Genomic DNA, 19,659 nt, shown 5'->3' with positions numbered 1-19,659 from the left:
TGAGAAACCCCACAGGGATATACCCCAGTCCCTTTGTTGGAATAAAGAAAGCTGAAGACTCTCCTCTCTCTCTTTTTGAAATAAAGGTGATCAAGCAGGCTTCTTGGAGCAGAAATTTTCCTAGCAACAGCAAAGCAAAGCAGTTAGTCACTGCTTGATCCAGCACTGTCTTGGTGTCAGGGAGTTCAGTAGTGGTGCACCAGCCAGTCTTCAGCCAAGAAACAGTCCTGGGCCTTTCTGTTTGAAAGCAAACAGCTCCAAAGAAATGCTTTCAAATGTGAAACTGTCCAGAAGGTGTGTCAACTGTCTCGTGCTCTAGGTCTGCACCAGCAACAGAATAGAAAGCTATTTCTAGCTCAGTGACCTCATGACACCAGAGGCCATCAAGGAAGGTGTGCAACACATGGATGGGCTCAGGATCAATGGGTGGGCTTGACCATGGACACTATTGCCCAGGTTATCCGTGAATGTGAAACCCATGCTACAATAAAGTAAACAAAGCCCATGAAGCCTCTTTGGTACGGGGGACAATGGATGAAATATAAATACGGGGAGGCCTGGAGGTGGATTCTATTCACACTGCCACAAATCTGCCGTGGAAAGCGCTGTATGCTTGCAGTGGTGGAAGCAAACATCTGATGTCTGGAAACACCGATGTCCTGTACCCCATACCTCCACCCAAAACGCTGTCCTTGAATAGCAAATGTTATGGTGACCTGGCACCCCAAAAAGAAGCGAGTCAGATAAAGGAAAACTCGTTTTTAAAATACCCTCATAAACTCCTGGACCAAAGAGCATGGCACTGAGTGGATATATCATATCCTCTACGATCCACCAGCTTCTGGAAGAGTCAAATTATATTTTAAAATATGTGTTAAAAACTACGCTGAAAGCAGTAGTTGGCAGAACATTCAAGCACTGGGATCAATTGGGATATAGCCTGCTAATGTCACCTGCTTAGTCAACACACTGGGATCTGCCAATCGAGGTGGCCCTGCCCAGTCCAGCCTCTCATGTACCATCGGAGGGAATAGACTCCCTGTGGCACATAAGAAGAATTTACAAGGGAAAATGGTTTGGGTTATCCTGGCCTTGGGCAAAAGCAAGCCCACCCGTGGGACTGATTTTGTTCACAGCCCTGAGTTCATTTGGTGGGAAATGCAAAAACAGAAACAGGGACATTCAGTGTGTACCTGAAGGAGACCTGATGCTGGGAGACAAGTCAGTAGTTTTAGGCATCTGGGCGCATATGTACACATATCCGTATATGATGTTAGTTATAGTTTATTGATTGTGTAGATATATATATGTGTGTGTTGTACAACTTGGGCGTGGTGTCACAATATGGAATCAGCAGTGAATGCTCGTTCATAAGTATGGACATCTTGCAATGAACTGATGGAATTGGGAAAGCTGCTAAGGGAGAATTAGAGTTCCCCAAACGCTCCAGTCCTTCCCTCCCAGTGTTTTCTGGGAGGAAGAGACAGAGTGACGTAGTGTTGTAAGGACATTCCTTATTGCTCTGCATTGCCAAGCCTGCAGCACGATTAGGAGACCCTTCCTTCCCCGTCTGTCTGATGTATTTCTCTCACGGACACGGTGTGTTCTCTTCCGTGGCACACAGCTCCCCAGCAGTGCTGATCTCTGCATTCTTGGTCCCCTAGGGGTTCTGTGGTTCACCCAGTTTCACTGGTCTTCCACACGTGCATATACTTTTCCTCTCTTCTCCTGACTCTGGTGGCCTTTCACTTGTATCATCAGAGTCTTCTGACTCCCAGTCTGAGTCAGTCTGAGAGGATTGCTGCGGGGGCTGATAGAATAAGGAAGGTGTTTCTGGGACCTTGGAATTGGGAAGACCGTTCAGATTTGGGTTTGACTTCCCGGAGTCCTTTTCAATTTCTATGGTAATTCTCGCAAAGGTGTGTCGTTTTTTTACTGGAGATGGGTCTTCCTTTCTTATGCAAAAGCAAACCTCACATAGCATTGCACCTCTGCAACAAAAAGAAAGGGGTTTTAGACAAGACTCAAAATTTGTATGGCTTAAGAGACAAAGGTGAAAGAAATTTCTCAACACAAATCCCAGCAGAGGGCTGTCCACAGCTCTCACTGCAAGTGCTTCCCGCCACAGAGCAGCCAGCTAGCAAAGGCTACTGGAGAAACAACTCACTCTTGTCTCTTCTTCAGCAGCTGTTTTGCCAGGTAACCCAAAGCTGCCAGAACAACCAGAGAGAACAGGACGGCAAGCACTGCAACTGCAGAGTGATCTTCTCCCCGTTTCTGATCCACTCCCTCTGCTGTTCTCACACCACCAGCACCTGCAGAACACGAGACAGTGCAACACACTCAGGAGTTCTGCACTACTGATGGTATCACAGTGTCTTGGAGAAGTGCGAGTGACTATAGTATTCTCTCCATTACTGTCCCTGATTCTCGCGTCTTACTAACAGAGGATGAGGGTGATCTCTTACAGTCCTCCTGAGCAAGAGCCCACGTGCAAGGGAGAGGCTGAGAAATCACCACCTCCAGCTGTGTCTCAGGGAATGAATAGGCGTGCATTGCACATGTTGTACCTCCAAGGACCCAAAGCAGGATTCTGCAAGGTAAGCTGACAACCATCCTCTGTGGCCAGCTCTGCCACTGCGGACAGAACAGCTCCTGTTATATGTTTGAATGCACCTCTTCAGCTTTGCATGGCAGGAAACATGCATTGCACAGAAGCTCTCCCCAACAGTTGATAGTATCTCTCTCTCAAGAAGGTTATCAGACAAAGACAGCGTACCTCTGGGATACTCTTCAGGCTCAAAACCAAGATCCATCTGAGAACGTGGAACAGGAATCTTGGGTTCAACAGCTATAAGTAAACACAGAGGAGGAACATTTCCATTACAGATGGTGTAATCTTCATAATCAACAGCTGCAGATGGGTCAGGCTGGCCTTCTAGATGCACCTGGCATCTCTCTGAGGAAACCCAGACACACCACTTACCCATGTGATTCCTCCAAGGTTCCAAGTCAGGAACCCACTGAGAAGCTACTGAGCCAGCACCCGAGGCCACCTCTGCAAACAAAGGCAGAAGATAACAGCTCCTGACATAGACTGCAATTAATCTGTTCAGCCGTGAATGGCAGCAAACACTCTCACTCGCAGACACTTGTCTCCCTCTTCCACTCGCAAGTATGTGGCAAATGGGTACCAGGTGCCAAAAGGGGCACCATATTCGCACCAAACAAACCACGTTCAGCTTGGCTGGGGGAAAGGATCCCCGAGCAGCTCTAAACTCTGCCCCAAATGCTGCTGTCTTTGCCATCAGCACTTCAAGAGACACAAGGCTGGGGCTGCTGGCAAACACAGCTGGGCAGGGCAAAGAATCCCAGGGCACATCTCTGGGCTCTCCTGATGTCTACTCTGCCCTGCTCCACACCCCAGCATTAGCAAAGAACAGTGTAATACATGTTCCACAGGAAGACAAGGCTGAAAGTACATGCTGACACTGTGAAATGAACCAAGACGGACCACTCACCCCTGGGGTAGCCTCGAAGCTGATGAAAACAGGGCAGCCCAGATACGCGGCGTACAGGCAGATCTGTAAAGAAACAGAAGAAAGATTTCCTTTCCGTATTCATAGAATCATAGAATCATCGAACGGCCTGAGTTGAAAAGGACCACAATGATCATCTTGTTTCAACCCCCGTGCTATGGGCAGGGTCGCCAACCACCAGACCAGGCTGCCCAAAGCCACATCCAGCCTGGCCTTGCATGCCTCCAGGAATGGGGCATCCACAATCTCTCCGGGCTACCTGTTCCAGTGTGTCACCACCATCTAAGTGAAAAATTTCCTCGTAATATCTAACGTAAACCTCCCCTTTCTCCGTTTAAAACCATTCCCCCTCGTCTTATCACTATCCACCCCTGTGAAAAGAAACAAAATATTGTGCCAGGCTTCCCAGGGAGAGGACTGCAGAGCCTGGCAGGGGATCATTGAATCGCAAAATCATACAATCATAGAATTGCTCCGTTGGAAATGATGGTAAAGATCACCAAGTCCAACCACAACCTAACCATACTACCCTAACTCTAACAAACCACCGCTAAATCATGTCCCTGAGCACCACATCCAAATGGATTTTAAACACATCCAGGGATGGTGACTCCACCACCTTTCTGTAAAGACGTTTTTCCCGATATCCAACCGAATCCTCCCCTGGCACAACTTGAGGCCATTTCCCCTCGTCCTGTCACCTGCCACCGGTGAGAAGAGACCAACCCCGTTCTCACTGTGAGCACCTTGCAGGTACTTGAAGAGAGCAATAAGGTCTCCCCTCAGCCTCCTCTTCCCCAGACTAAACAGTCCAATTTCCTTTAGTCACTCCTCTTAAGGCACACTTAATAAGGATTACTTCCCTAGTCCTGCTCACTACACCATTCCTGATACAAGCCAGAATGCTGCTGGGTTTCTTGGCCACCTGGGCACACTGCTGCCTCATATTCAGCCGACTGTCCATCAGTACACCAAGGTCCCTTTCCGTCAGGCAGCTTTCCAGCCACTCCTCCCCAAGCCTGTAGGGTCGTCTGGGATTGTGATCAAAATGCAGGACCTGACACTTGGTCCTACTGAAACTCATAGTTTGCCTTGGCCTATCGATCTAATGATCCATGTCCCTCTGTAGTGCCTTTCTACCCTCAGGCAGATCAACACTCCCTCCCAACTTGGTGTCACCTGACGTTGAATAGGAGTGGGCCTAGTACCAAGCCCTGGGGGATACCATTCGTGACCGGCCACCAACTGGATTTAATTCCATTGACCACAACTCTTTGGGCCCGGCCATTCCAGCCACTGTTTCACCCACTGGAGCGTACACCCATCCAAACCATGGGCAGCCAGCTTCTCCACAAGGATGTTGTGGGGGACGGTGTCAAAGGCCTTACTGAAGTCCAGGTAGACCAAATCAACAGCCTTACCTTCATCCACTAAGTGGGTCACCTTGTCATAAAATGAAACCAGCTTTGTCAGACAGGACCTACCATTCATAAACCCGTGCTGACTGGGCCTGATCCTCTGGTTGACCTTTACTTGATCCATGATGGCTCCCAAGATTATCCATTCCGTGACGTTCCCTGGCACTTATGTGAGACTAACCGGTCTGTAGCTACCAGGATCATCTTTCCAGCCCATTTTGAAGATGGGCCTCACATTTGCCAGTCTCCAGTCCACCGGGACGTTCCCGGATAGCCAGGGCTGCCGAAGAATGATGGAGAGTGGCAACCACATCCGCCAACTCCCTCAGCAACCTAGGGTGCAATCCATCTGGCCCCATGGACTCGTGACCGCCTAGCTTTCAGAACAGGTCCAAAATCATCTCACCATGGATTATACCAGGCCTGTTCTGTTCCCCATCTCTCCTAACAGGACAATAGGCTGTGTGCCCAGGGACATAGTGTTCTGAGAGCCACATGTCAGTCCAGATTCTGCCAGATCCAGAGCAGAGGCCTATGCCAGCCATGGCCAGGGATCAAATGCATCTCCAAGGAAAAACAAAGCCCTCGTAACATTCCAGAACACCTTTCCTGGGATAGGCTGGATACAGAGGCTATTCTGCTCTGCTCCACACCCCAGCATTAGCAAAGAACAGTGTAAGACATGTTCCACAGGAAGACAAAGCTGAAAGTACATGCTGACACTGTGAAACGAACAAAGACGGACCACTCACCCCTGGGGTAGCCTTGAAGCTGATGAAAACGGCGCAGCCCAGATACGCGACGTACAGGCAGATCTGTAAAGAAACAGAAGAAAGATTTCCTTTCCGCATTATGCCATGATTCTCAGTAAAGGGACTGCAGGGCCTGGCAGGGGATCACATAGTGTTGTGAGAGCCACATGTAGGTCTAGATTCTGCCAGGTCCCAAGCAGAGGCCTGGGTGAGTCATGCACGGGAATCAGACACATCTCCAAGGAAAACCATGCCCCTGGGATTCTTACCACGTTCCATATCAGCTTCCATGGGATATGGGACAGCTCTGTCCATGTCGCCAACACGTTCATCTGCAATGGAGAACAAAGCAGAAAAGCTGTCAAGACCTGTTGCCATGTGCTTCTTCATAAGGGATCTACAGCGCCCGGAGCTGGAATCGGAGGAGCTCTCCCCTCTGGGGCGTCCCTGTGTGCTCCAAGGTGGGACGTGTGCTGAAGCTGGAGAGCCATCACCTCACAGGGAACAGAGCTGATGTAAGAGCCTGGTTGTTTCCCCGGAGGACCCACCATCCAAGGCTGCTTTCCAGGAAGCCTCAGGGGTTTGCTTCCCCAGTACACCCCTCAGTACCCAACCTACCTGGACTCACTGCTCCCCACGGGACATACTGTCGTTGCCCATGACACGGAGCCACCAGGAAGAGAAGAAGGAAGAGCAAAAAGCAACAGCTGGGAGAACCTGTCTCCCGTAGTTGCCCCATGCTACCTCTTGTCCACAAGCAGCAAGCACCCTCCTTGCAGGCCTGAGGCACAAGTGGTACCTCCTGGTATGACATAACACGGGGTTCCTGAATGTCTTCACGGGGCCCATTATGACCTCACAAAGCACTTCTGATGATGCAAGAAAAATGTGCCTAACCTTCCTGAGTTCTACAGAACTTCTTGTTGTCTTCAACGTCTCCAGAGGAGGAGACCACAATCCCCCTGGGCAGCCTGTTCCTGTGCTCTGTCACCCTTACCCTGCAGAAGTTCTTATGCACATCTGTGCAGAACTTCCTATGCTTGCGTTTGAGGCCATTCCCCCTTTCCTGTTGCTACGCACCACTGAAAAGAGTCTGACCTCTTCCCTTTGCCTCCCATACCTTAGCTATTTACAGAAATTGATCAGATCCCCTCTCAGTTTTCTTTTCTCAAGGCTGAACAGACCCAGGTCACTCAGCCTTTCCTCATAAGAGCTGCTCCAGGTCCTTTAACCATCTTTGCGGCCCTCTGCTGAACTTCTTCCAGGAGATCCACGTCTTTTTTGTACTGGCGAGCCTAGAGTTGGACACAATACTTCGGAAACATGCTGCCGAATTTGACACGTATCAAGGAATGCTTCATAAAGACAAAATAGCAGAACTGAAAAAAGTGTCAGCTCAATACAATATTTTGGGAAAACTTAAAACTCAGCCTCTGTTGTAAAAGCTAGTTACGTGACAGGAAATCGGATTGCAAAAAAATCAAAGCAGCTCACTGATGGTGAGTTTATTAAGCAGTATGCAGAAAGCATGACAGATACAGCGAATCCTGATTAAAAGAACTGATTTCTCTAAAATCAGCTTGCCTCACCAGACTGCAGCCAGGCGAACTGAGTAAATAGGAAAATCTATCAAAAGAAGGTTGGGGAGTAAAACTGCTAATTTCAAATTTTATGCTTTGGTGAGAGATGAGAGTCGTGTTACTCCAGATACGGCTCAAATCGCCATCTTCATTGATGTATCGACAATGAACATACTGTCACTGAAGAAACGGCTTTTTTGGTGTCGTTAAAAGACGCAATGAATCTCCTGGTGTTTATGAAACAGTAGAAAAGACATGAAAGCCATTTTCTTTAACCTTTGTCAACATACCTGGTACAGCTAGTGATAACATTCTGGTATTGTGAAAAAGGGGGACTTAGAAAATTAACAGATGATGATGCCGTTGCCACCAGGAACTCGCATTTGATGAAATATCACTGCAGTGGACATCAAGAAAATTTACGTGCAAAAGCTTCAAAAATGAATAGTGTCGTGCAAATAATCATCAAAGCTAAGAATTTCTTAAGGTCCAAGGGAGTAAATTATTGCCAGTTCTACGAGTTCCTTAAAAGTATGATGTAAGCATGTATTGTTCTGAAGGAAGGTGGCTAAGTCGGGGTAAAATGCTAACAAGACCACATGATTTCCAACTAAAATCAAGTCCTTTATGAAATCAAAATGAAAATTTGTGCCAGATTATGAATATTAAAATTAGCCGAAGGGCTTAGCATTTTTGGTGGACTGGACCACCAAGTCAAGTTTAATTAAATGAGTTGAAGATGTGCGTTCATCCATGCTATGTTTCAGAAAATAGCAGCAATTGAAATGAAAATTAATTATGCCAAGCCCAACTTATGGCAAAGAATTCAACTTCAAGAAAAATCCGGCCACGTCCCTCATGAAGAGTAGCATTTCATCAAACATCTCTGACAAACACCTGGAGAACTCACTAGGAATGGCAACCGCTGCCGCCAAATCAGACTGGTACTTCAGTTTCACAAAAACAAGGTCAAACATCCCACTAGCTTGTTACATATGCGCCTCTAGACAATTCCCATTTGCTCAGTGCGGCCCAGGCAAGCTGTCCTTAGATGTAAGTCCGTGACAGGGGGCACAGGCCCCGGCAAGAGGAGAGGGGAGAAAAAAAAGGTACCAACGGTTTGCCGCGAGCCGGCCGGCCCCGGGCCACGTGCGCTCCGGGAGAGGGGGAAGGGCACAGAGCTAGCCGAGAGTTTCAACAGAGAGAAAACACAGCGGCAGCGATCTGAGGACGAAGGGTAATTTACTGCGTCTAACTAAAGCAAGCAAAACGAGAGAGACGAGAGGATCAAAAAATGAGCGCCAAACCACGGCAGTGCGAGGGAAGGCGCGTGCTTTCTCCGCGGCGAGCTGAGGCGGCTGAGCCGGGCCAGACGGAGAGACACCGGCGCTCCGGGTCCTGTCCGCAGCTCCACCCCACTGCCTCTTCCCGCCTCTTCCCGCCCCCTCCCTCCTCTCCCCTCCCCTCCCCTCAGGACGCTCAAAGAGGCCGCGACAGTAGACGGAATCAGAACGTTAACTCGTGAACTCCCACTGGCCCGCGTGACGTTCTGATGTGCACTACTGACAGTAAGAAATCACGAAGCCACAAGACGAGCCAAAAGGCTGGAGAGCCATTCTGTGATTCTTGACCTGCTGATGGGACAGCGCTGATGATCTAACGTAGTCACCTCACACACACAGCAGGGGAGTTCCTCTGTTTCTTCCGGGCAAAAGAGAGATGGTATGAAAGAAGTATCTGAACAGTACCAGCCTCGCCATGAGAAGTGGAGACTCAGACCGAGAGCATGTATGTCCATGCTGCAGTTCAGGTCTCAGGCTGTGGAGAATGCCTGGCCCTGTCACTGCTTCAGGGGGGCAGCAGGGATACTACCCGTGTGCAGTGTGAGCAGGTGGATGATCGGCTCAGCCTGGTTTGGAGGTAAAGGAAGAAGTAGAAAGGCTGAGGAGCATCTGGATTGTAAGAGGGAGATTGACTGATGGAGTCACACTCTGCCATCCCTACAGGAAGGGCAGAGGGGAAATGCTCCTCAAGCGCTGGGGAATCATCTGCCCTCTCACAGTCAGATGGGAGGGGGTGTCCTCAGAGACAGCGAGGGATTGAAACAAGTCCTTGTTTGGAGCAGCAAGCAGATCACCTTGCAGCCTGTCCCACCCTCCAGGTGCCCTTACATAACAGGTATGAAGCTCTGGAGCTGGAGGCACGCAGGGATGTGGATTTCAGGGAGAGGTTGCCCAAAACTAGTCACTCTGCTCCCCGTATCGCCAGAGCGTCAGTCAGGAAAAAAAGAAGAGCTGACATTCCAGAGGCCTCGCTTCTGAGGGGAACCGAGGGCCCGATATGCCGCTCGGATCCGTCCCACAGGGAGGTGTGTTGCCTGCCTGGAGCCCGGGTGAGAAATGTTGCTAGGAACGTTATTTGGCCGGCCAAGCCCTCTGATTATTATCCATTACTGGCTTTCCACGCTGAAAATGAAGAGGCAGGTAAAAGAAGAAAATAGGTGATCAAAAGGGACTTTAGGGCTCTGGGAAGACTGCTGAAGGGATCAGGAACACAAGGTGTGTTCTCCTCCGTTCTCTCAGCTGGTGACACAAAAGGAGGAGGGTGCACACAGTGAATGAATGGCTTTGCGAACGGTGTCACACACAGGGCTTTGGGTACTATGGTTTGGGATGCAGCCTTGAGAAAGGCAGAATGCTGATGGTGGATGGGAGCAGACTGACTAGAAGGCCCACAAATATTCTCGGGAGCAAGCTAACTGGGCTGGTTAGCAGGGCTTAAAACTAGATATGATGGGGGAAGGGGGTGTACTGGGTGACAGAGAAGCGCACGGGAATGCTGTCACCTTGGAGGGAGTGGGGAAAAATCCCAGACTTGTCCTGGAGGTACTGGGGAGGGCTCCTCTGAGAAGGCAACGAGGCCAGTAGTTAAGCTGAAGTGCCTCTATACCAGTGCTCCTGGTGGATGAGAAGCTGGATATGAGCCAGCAATGTGCTCTTGCAGCCCAGAAGGCCAACTGTGTTCTGGGCTGCATTAAAAAAGGGGTGGCCAGCAGGGAGAGAGAGGTGGTTGTCCGCCTCTACTCAGCTCTTTTGAGGCCCCATCTGGAGTACTGCATCCAGGCCCCATCTGGAGTACTGCATCCTCCAGCACAGGAAGGATGTGGAGCTCTCGGAGCGGGTCCAGAGGAGGGCCACTAAGATGATCAGAGGGCTGGAGCTCCTCTCCTGTGAGGAAAGGTTGAGGGAACTGAGCTTGTTTAGCTTGGAGGCTCCAAAGAGATCTCGTTGTGTCCCTGTGGTACTTGAAGGGAGCGTATAAGCAGGAGGGGAAATGATCGCTTACGAGGGTGGGTAGTGACAGGACAAGGGGGAACGGTTTTAAACTAAGACAGGGGAAATTTAGGTTAGATATTAGAAGGAAGTTTTTCACTTAGGCGGTGGTGACGCACTGGAACAGGTTGCCCAAGGAGGTCGTGGATGCCCCATCCCTGGAAGCATTCAAAGTCAGGCTGGATGTGGCTCTGAGCAGCCTGGTCTAGCGGTTGGCGCCCTGCACATAGCAGGGGGGTTGGTAGGTCAACAGTTTGCTAATCTCATTACCTATGAGCCCACAGAGCAATGCAACAGCCTCTGGAACTTCCTTGGATGCACTCCGTTGACCTCCTTTAACTCAATCGTTGCTGAACTGTTGTAGGCGTCCTCAAGTTTCTTGAGAGAGTTGCCGGGCATTCCCCAGTGCTCCTGGACTTTGACTTCAGAAGCCCCGGAGGTTTTCTGAAGTTTCTCGGATTCAGCAGTTGGGACTGCTGAGCAAAATGCTATGCGTAGGCTTCTTTCAGAGATGGCCCAGGCTGGCCAGGAGGGTTTGGCATGCAAAATCAAGAGTGAGACTGAGCAGCAAAATACTCAGTGCGGGCCAAAGCTAGATCACTAACTTCTGTCAGCTCCTGGGCAACCTTCTCTTTGGCTTAGACACTTTTAGTTAGGCAGTGAAACATGAGAAACGTTATCTGCGGCCTCTCCCTGTGATGGTGGTGAGTGAGGACAGTGTATTTTGCCGTTTGCCATGCTGCCGTGGGGTTGGTTCTGGCCTCTGCTGATACACATTGAGACCGCATGTTCTCTTCACAGCCACACAGCTCCCCAGCGCTGCTGATCTTCTTATTCTTGGTCTGCTAGCAGGTATCTGGTGCACCCCACTTTGCTGCACTTTCACAGCAGCACACATTTCTCTGTTCCTGCACCTACTGCCTTTTTGCTTGCACCTGAGCAGAAGAGCTCACCAATTTTTTTCTGCCTGTGAAAGTCAGACTGAGGACTGCTGCGAGGACTGAGAGAATGCAATAGTGAGTGCGGAGAATACGGCATAAGGAAGAGCCTTCAGATCTGGATGGAGATGCTACCTGAGCACCTACGTAAATCTTGTTTGCTGGGCAGAACAAAGTGTGCTAGAGTTCACAGGACACAAAGACAGTTCTAGTTGGGCAAAACAACAAACTCTGAGTCCAGATGACAAAGTTTGTGCCAACAAAGCAAACATAGGGGTGGACCTAGCTGGGGAATGGCTGATAGGCAAATTGGGAAGAATGTGAACCCCAAGTACCTCAGCCAACGGGGAAAGGGGGAATGGCTCACCAGCATCGGGATACAGAGATAAAAGAGGGGCTGTCTCCCCCAGTACTTTGAGAAACCCCACAGGGATATACCCCAGTCCCTTTGTTGGAATAAAGAAAGCTGAAGACTCTCCTCTCTCTCTTTTTGAAATAAAGGTGATCAAGCAGGCTTCTTGGAGCAGAAATTTTCCTAGCAACAGCAAAGCAAAGCAGTTAGTCACTGCTTGATCCAGCACTGTCTTGGTGTCAGGGAGTTCAGTAGTGGTGCACCAGCCAGTCTTCAGCCAAGAAACAGTCCTGGGCCTTTCTGTTTGAAAGCAAACAGCTCCAAAGAAATGCTTTCAAATGTGAAACTGTCCAGAAGGTGTGTCAACTGTCTCGTGCTCTAGGTCTGCACCAGCAACAGAATAGAAAGCTATTTCTAGCTCAGTGACCTCATGACACCAGAGGCCATCAAGGAAGGTGTGCAACACATGGATGGGCTCAGGATCAATGGGTGGGCTTGACCATGGACACTATTGCCCAGGTTATCCGTGAATGTGAAACCCATGCTACAATAAAGTAAACAAAGCCCATGAAGCCTCTTTGGTACGGGGGACAATGGATGAAATATAAATACGGGGAGGCCTGCAGGTGGATTCTATTCACACTGCCACAAATCTGCCGTGGAAAGCGCTGTATGCTTACAGTGGTGGAAGCAAACATCTGATGTCTGGAAACACCGATGTCCTGTACCCCATACCTCCACCCAAAACGCTGTCCTTGAATAGCAAATGTTATGGTGACCTGGCACCCCAAAAAGAAGCGAGTCAGATAAAGGAAAACTCGTTTTTAAAATACCCTCATAAACTCCTGGACCAAAGAGCATGGCACTGAGTGGATATATCATATCCTCTACGATCCACCAGCTTCTGGAAGAGTCAAATTATATTTTAAAATATGTGTTAAAAACTACGCTGAAAGCAGTAGTTGGCAGAACATTCAAGCACTGGGATCAATTGGGATATAGCCTGCTAATGTCACCTGCTTAGTCAACACACTGGGATCTGCCAATCGAGGTGGCCCTGCCCAGTCCAGCCTCTCATGTACCATCGGAGGGAATAGACTCCCTGTGGCACATAAGAAGAATTTACAAGGGAAAATGGTTTGGGTTATCCTGGCCTTGGGCAAAAGCAAGCCCACCCGTGGGACTGATTTTGTTCACAGCCCTGAGTTCATTTGGTGGGAAATGCAAAAACAGAAACAGGGACATTCAGTGTGTACCTGAAGGAGACCTGATGCTGGGAGACAAGTCAGTAGTTTTAGGCATCTGGGCGCATATGTACACATATCCGTATATGATGTTAGTTATAGTTTATTGATTGTGTAGATATATATATGTGTGTGTTGTACAACTTGGGCGTGGTGTCACAATATGGAATCAGCAGTGAATGCTCGTTCATAAGTATGGACATCTTGCAATGAACTGATGGAATTGGGAAAGCTGCTAAGGGAGAATTAGAGTTCCCCAAACGCTCCAGTCCTTCCCTCCCAGTGTTTTCTGGGAGGAAGAGACAGAGTGACGTAGTGTTGTAAGGACATTCCTTATTGCTCTGCATTGCCAAGCCTGCAGCACGATTAGGAGACCCTTCCTTCCCCATCTGTCTGATGTATTTCTCTCACGGACACGGTGTGTTCTCTTCCGTGGCACACAGCTCCCCAGCAGTGCTGATCTCTGCATTCTTGGTCCCCTAGGGGTTCTGTGGTTCACCCAGTTTCACTGGTCTTCCACACGTGCATATACTTTTCCTCTCTTCTCCTGACTCTGGTGGCCTTTCACTTGTATCATCAGAGTCTTCTGACTCCCAGTCTGAGTCAGTCTGAGAGGATTGCTGCGGGGGCTGATAGAATAAGGAAGGTGTTTCTGGGACCTTGGAATTGGGAAGACCGTTCAGATTTGGGTTTGACTTCCCGGAGTCCTTTTCAATTTCTATGGTAATTCTCGCAAAGGTGTGTCGTTTTTTTACTGGAGATGGGTCTTCCTTTCTTATGCAAAAGCAAACCTCACATAGCATTGCACCTCTGCAACAAAAAGAAAGGGGTTTTAGACAAGACTCAAAATTTGTATGGCTTAAGAGACAAAGGTGAAAGAAATTTCTCAACACAAATCCCAGCAGAGGGCTGTCCACAGCTCTCACTGCAAGTGCTTCCCGCCACAGAGCAGCCAGCTAGCAAAGGCTACTGGAGAAACAACTCACTCTTGTCTCTTCTTCAGCAGCTGTTTTGCCAGGTAACCCAAAGCTGCCAGAACAACCAGAGAGAACAGGACGGCAAGCACTGCAACTGCAGAGTGATCTTCTCCCCGTTTCTGATCCACTCCCTCTGCTGTTCTCACACCACCAGCACCTGCAGAACACGAGACAGTGCAACACACTCAGGAGTTCTGCACTACTGATGGTATCACAGTGTCTTGGAGAAGTGCGAGTGACTATAGTATTCTCTCCATTACTGTCCCTGATTCTCGCGTCTTACTAACAGAGGATGAGGGTGATCTCTTACAGTCCTCCTGAGCAAGAGCCCACGTGCTCTTGCTGAGGGAGAGGCTGAGAAATCACCACCTCCAGCTGTGTCTCAGGGAATGAATAGGCGTGCATTGCACATGTTGTACCTCCAAGGACCCAAAGCAGGATTCTGCAAGGTAAGCTGACAACCATCCTCTGTGGCCAGCTCTGCCACTGCGGACAGAACAGCTCCTGTTATATGTTTGAATGCACCTCTTCAGCTTTGCATGGCAGGAAACACGCATTGCACAGAAGCTCTCCCCAACAGTTGATAGTATCTCTCTCTCAAGAAGGTTATCAGACAAAGACAGCGTACCTCTGGGATACTCTTCAGGCTCAAAACCAAGATCCATCTGAGAACGTGGAACAGGAATCTTGGGTTCAACAGCTATAAGTAAACACAGAGGGAGGAACATTTCCATTACAGGTGGTGTAATCTTCATAATCAACAGCTGCAGATGGGTCAGGCTGGCCTTCTAGATGCACCTGGCATCTCTCTGAGGAAACCCAGACACACCACTTACCCATGTGATTCCTCCAAGGCTCCAAGTCAGGAACCCACTGAGAAGCTGCAGAGCCAGCACCCGAGGCCACCTCTGCAAACAAAGGCAGAAGATAACAGCTCCTGACATACATTGCAATTAATCTGTTCAGCCGTGAATGGCAGCAAACATTCTCACTCGCAGACACTTGTCTCCCTCTTCCACTCGCAAGTATGTGGCAAATGGGTACCAGGTGCCAAAAGGGGCACCATATTCGCACCAAACAAACCACGTTCAGCTTGGCTGGGGGAAAGGATCCCCGAGCAGCTCTAAACTCTGCCCCAAATGCTGCTGTCTTTGCCATCAGCACTTCAAGAGACACAAGGCTGGGGCTGCTGGCAAACACAGCTGTGCAGGGCAAAGAATCCCAGGGCACATCTCTGGGCTCTCCCGATGTCTACTCTGCCCTGCTCCACACCCCAGCATTAGCAAAGAACAGTGTAATACATGTTCCACAGGAAGACAAGGCTGAAAGTACATGCTGACACTGTGAAATGAACCAAGACGGACCACTCACCCCTGGGGTAGCCTCGAAGCTGATGAAAACAGGGCAGCCCAGATACGCGGCGTACAGGCAGATCTGTAAAGAAACAGAAGAAAGATTTCCTTTCCGTATTCATAGAATCATAGAATCATCGAACGGCCTGAGTTGAAAAGGACCACAATGATCATCTTGTTTCAACCCCCGTGCTATGGGCAGGGTCGCCAACCACCAGACCAGGCTACCCAAAGCCACATCCAGCCTGGCCTTGCATGCCTCCAGGAATGGGGCATCCACAATCTCTCCGGGCTACCTGTTCCAGTGTGTCACCACCATCTAAGTGAAAAATTTCCTCGTAATATCTAACGTAAACCTCCCCTTTCTCCGTTTAAAACCATTCCCCCTCGTCTTATCACTATCCACCCCTGTGAAAAGAAACAAAATATTGTGCCAGGCTTCCCAGGGAGGGGACTGCAGAGCCTGGCAGGGGATCATTGAATCGCAAAATCATACAATCATAGAATTGCTCCGTTGGAAATGATGGTAAAGATCACCAAGTCCAACCACAACCTAACCACACTACCCTAACTCTAACAAACCACCGCTAAATCATGTCCCTGAGCACCACATCCAAATGGATTTTAAACACATCCAGGGATGGTGACTCCACCACCTTTCTGTAAAGACGTTTTTCCCGATATCCAACCGAATCCTCCCCTGGCACAACTTGACGCCATTTCCCCTCGTCCTGTCACCTGCCACCGGTGAGAAGAGACCAACCCCGTTCTCACTGTGAGCACCTTGCAGGTACTTGAAGAGAGCAATAAGGTCTCCCCTCAGCCTCCTCTTCCCCAGACTAAACAGTCCAATTTCCTTTAGTCACTCCTCTTAAGGCACACTTAATAAGGATTACTTCCCTAGTCCTGCTCACTACACCATTCCTGATACAAGCCAGAATGCTGCTGGGTTTCTTGGCCACCTGGGCACACTGCTGCCTCATATTCAGCCGACTGTCCATCAGTACACCAAGGTCCCTTTCCGTCAGGCAGCTTTCCAGCCACTCCTCCCCAAGCCTGTAGGGTCGTCTGGGATTGTGATCAAAATGCAGGACCTGACACTTGGTCCTACTGAAACTCATAGTTTGCCTTGGCCTATCGATCTAATGATCCATGTCCCTCTGTAGTGCCTTTCTACCCTCAGGCAGATCAACACTCCCTCCCAACTTGGTGTCACCTGACGTTGAATAGGAGTGGGCCTAGTACCAAGCCCTGGGGGATACCATTCGTGACCAGCCGCCAACTGGATTTAATTCCATTGACCACAACTCTTTGGGCCCGGCCATTCCAGCCACTGTTTCACCCACTGGAGCGTACACCCATCCAAACCATGGGCAGCCAGCTTCTCCACAAGGATGCTGTGGGGGACGGTGTCAAAGGCCTTACTGAAGTCCAGGTAGACCAAATCAACAGCCTTACCTTCATCCACTAAGTGGGTCACCTTGTCATAAAATGAAACCAGCTTTGTCAGACAGGACCTACCATTCATAAACCCGTGCTGACTGGGCCTGATCCTCTGGTTGACCTTTACTTGATCCATGATGGCTCCCAAGATTATCCATTCCGTGACGTTCCCTGGCACTTATGTGAGACTAACCGGTCTGTAGCTACCAGGATCATCTTTCCAGCCCATTTTGAAGATGGGCCTCACATTTGCCAGTCTCCAGTCCACCGGGACGTTCCCGGATAGCCAGGGCTGCCGAAGAATGATGGAGAGTGGCAACCACATCCGCCAACTCCCTCAGCAACCTAGGGTGCAATCCATCTGGCCCCATGGACTCGTGACCGCCTAGCTTTCAGAACAGGTCCAAAATCATCTCACCATGGATTATACCAGGCCTGTTCTGTTCCCCATCTCTCCTAACAGGACAATAGGCTGTGTGCCCAGGGACATAGTGTTCTGAGAGCCACATGTCGGTCCAGATTCTGCCAGATCCAGAGCAGAGGCCTATGCCAGCCATGGCCAGGGATCAAATGCATCTCCAAGGAAAAACAAAGCCCTCGTAACATTCCAGAACACCTTTCCTGGGATAGGCTGGATACAGAGGCTATTCTGCTCTGCTCCACACCCCAGCATTAGCAAAGAACAGTGTAAGACATGTTCCACAGGAAGACAAAGCTGAAAGTACATGCTGACACTGTGAAACGAACAAAGACGGACCACTCACCCCTGGGGTAGCCTTGAAGCTGATGAAAACGGCGCAGCCCAGATACGCGGCGTACAGGCAGATCTGTAAAGAAACAGAAGAAAGATTTCCTTTCCGCATTATGCCATGATTCTCAGTAAAGGGACTGCAGGGCCTGGCAGGGGATCACATAGTGTTGTGAGAGCCACATGTAGGTCTAGATTCTGCCAGGTCCCAAGCAGAGGCCTGGGTGAGTCATGCACGGGAATCAGACACATCTCCAAGGAAAACCATGCCCCTGGGATTCTTACCACGTTCCATATCAGCTTCCATGGGATATGGGACAGCTCTGTCCATGTCGCCAACACGTTCATCTGCAATGGAGAACAAAGCAGAAAAGCTGTCAAGACCTGTTGCCATGTGCTTCTTCATAAGGGATCTACAGCGCCCGGAGCTGGAATCGGAGGAGCTCTCCCCTCTGGGGCGTCCCTGTGTGCTCCAAGGTGGGACGTGTGCTGAAGCTGGAGAGCCATCACCTCACAGGGAACAGAGCTGATGTAAGAGCCTGGTTGTTTCCCCGGAGGACCCACCATCCAAGGCTGCTTTCCAGGAAGCCTCAGGGGTTTGCTTCCCCAGTACACCCCTCAGTACCCAACCTACCTGGACTCACTGCTCCCCACGGGACATACTGTCGTTGCCCATGACACGGAGCCACCAGGAAGAGAAGAAGGAAGAGCAAAAAGCAACAGCTGGGAGAACCTGTCTCCCGTAGTTGCCCCATGCTACCTCTTGTCCACAAGCAGCAAGCACCCTCCTTGCAGGCCTGAGGCACAAGTGGTACCTCCTGGTATGACATAACACGGGGTTCCTGAATGTCTTCACGGGGCCCATTATGACCTCACAAAGCACTTCTGATGATGCAAGAAAAATGTGCCTAACCTTCCTGAGTTCTACAGAACTTCTTGTTGTCTTCAACGTCTCCAGAGGAGGAGACCACAATCCCCCTGGGCAGCCTGTTCCTGTGCTCTGTCACCCTTACCCTGCAGAAGTTCTTATGCACATCTGTGCAGAACTTCCTATGCTTGCGTTTGAGGCCATTCCCCCTTTCCTGTTGCTACGCACCACTGAAAAGAGTCTGACCTCTTCCCTTTGCCTCCCATACCTTAGCTATTTACAGAAATTGATCAGATCCCCTCTCAGTTTTCTTTTCTCAAGGCTGAACAGACCCAGGTCACTCAGCCTTTCCTCATAAGAGCTGCTCCAGGTCCTTTAACCATCTTTGCGGCCCTCTGCTGAACTTCTTCCAGGAGATCCACGTCTTTTTTGTACTGGCGAGCCTAGAGTTGGACACAATACTTCGGAAACATGCTGCCGAATTTGACACGTATCAAGGAATGCTTCATAAAGACAAAATAGCAGAACTGAAAAAAGTGTCAGCTCAATACAATATTTTGGGAAAACTTAAAACTCAGCCTCTGTTGTAAAAGCTAGTTACGTGACAGGAAATCGGATTGCAAAAAAATCAAAGCAGCTCACTGATGGTGAGTTTATTAAGCAGTATGCAGAAAGCATGACAGATACAGCGAATCCTGATTAAAAGAACTGATTTCTCTAAAATCAGCTTGCCTCACCAGACTGCAGCCAGGCGAACTGAGTAAATAGGAAAATCTATCAAAAGAAGGTTGGGGAGTAAAACTGCTAATTTCAAATTTTATGCTTTGGTGAGAGATGAGAGTCGTGTTACTCCAGATACGGCTCAAATCGCCATCTTCATTGATGTATCGACAATGAACATACTGTCACTGAAGAAACGGCTTTTTTGGTGTCGTTAAAAGACGCAATGAATCTCCTGGTGTTTATGAAACAGTAGAAAAGACATGAAAGCCATTTTCTTTAACCTTTGTCAACATACCTGGTACAGCTAGTGATAACATTCTGGTATTGTGAAAAAGGGGGACTTAGAAAATTAACAGATGATGATGCCGTTGCCACCAGGAACTCGCATTTGAT

General features: G+C 49.3%; 2 protein-coding genes across 2 annotated transcripts; both read right to left on the bottom strand.

The window, feature by feature from the left end:
* Window positions 1–711: 711 nt before the first annotated feature.
* On the bottom strand, window positions 712–3,664 carry LOC149920091 (uncharacterized). Its single transcript, XM_090137780.1, has 5 exons — window positions 3,522–3,664; window positions 2,987–3,058; window positions 2,780–2,851; window positions 2,168–2,315; window positions 712–1,991 (listed from the first exon to the last, which is right to left on the bottom strand). Exons 1-5 carry the CDS (start codon window positions 3,622–3,624, stop codon window positions 1,661–1,663), a joined length of 726 nt encoding a protein of 241 aa, XP_089993906.1. The 5' UTR covers window positions 3,625–3,664; the 3' UTR covers window positions 712–1,660.
* An 8,840-nt stretch (window positions 3,665–12,504) lies between these two features.
* On the bottom strand, window positions 12,505–16,829 carry LOC149920090 (uncharacterized). The gene is made up of 5 exons (XM_090137571.1): window positions 15,504–16,829; window positions 14,969–15,040; window positions 14,761–14,832; window positions 14,142–14,289; window positions 12,505–13,965 (listed from the first exon to the last, which is right to left on the bottom strand). The coding sequence occupies exons 1-5, from the start codon at window positions 15,604–15,606 to the stop codon at window positions 13,635–13,637; spliced, it is 726 nt and encodes a 241-aa protein (XP_089993697.1). The 5' UTR covers window positions 15,607–16,829; the 3' UTR covers window positions 12,505–13,634.
* Between the last annotated feature and the right edge of the window lie 2,830 nt (window positions 16,830–19,659).

The sequence above is a fragment of the Phasianus colchicus genome, chromosome 1 (assembly GCF_987193195.1).
Source record: "Phasianus colchicus chromosome 1, bPhaCol1.hap1.1, whole genome shotgun sequence".
Classification (NCBI taxonomy): Eukaryota; Metazoa; Chordata; class Aves; order Galliformes; family Phasianidae; genus Phasianus; species Phasianus colchicus.
The sequence above is the reverse complement of the archived record's forward strand: the minus strand, read 5'-3'. Positions and strand labels throughout refer to the sequence as shown.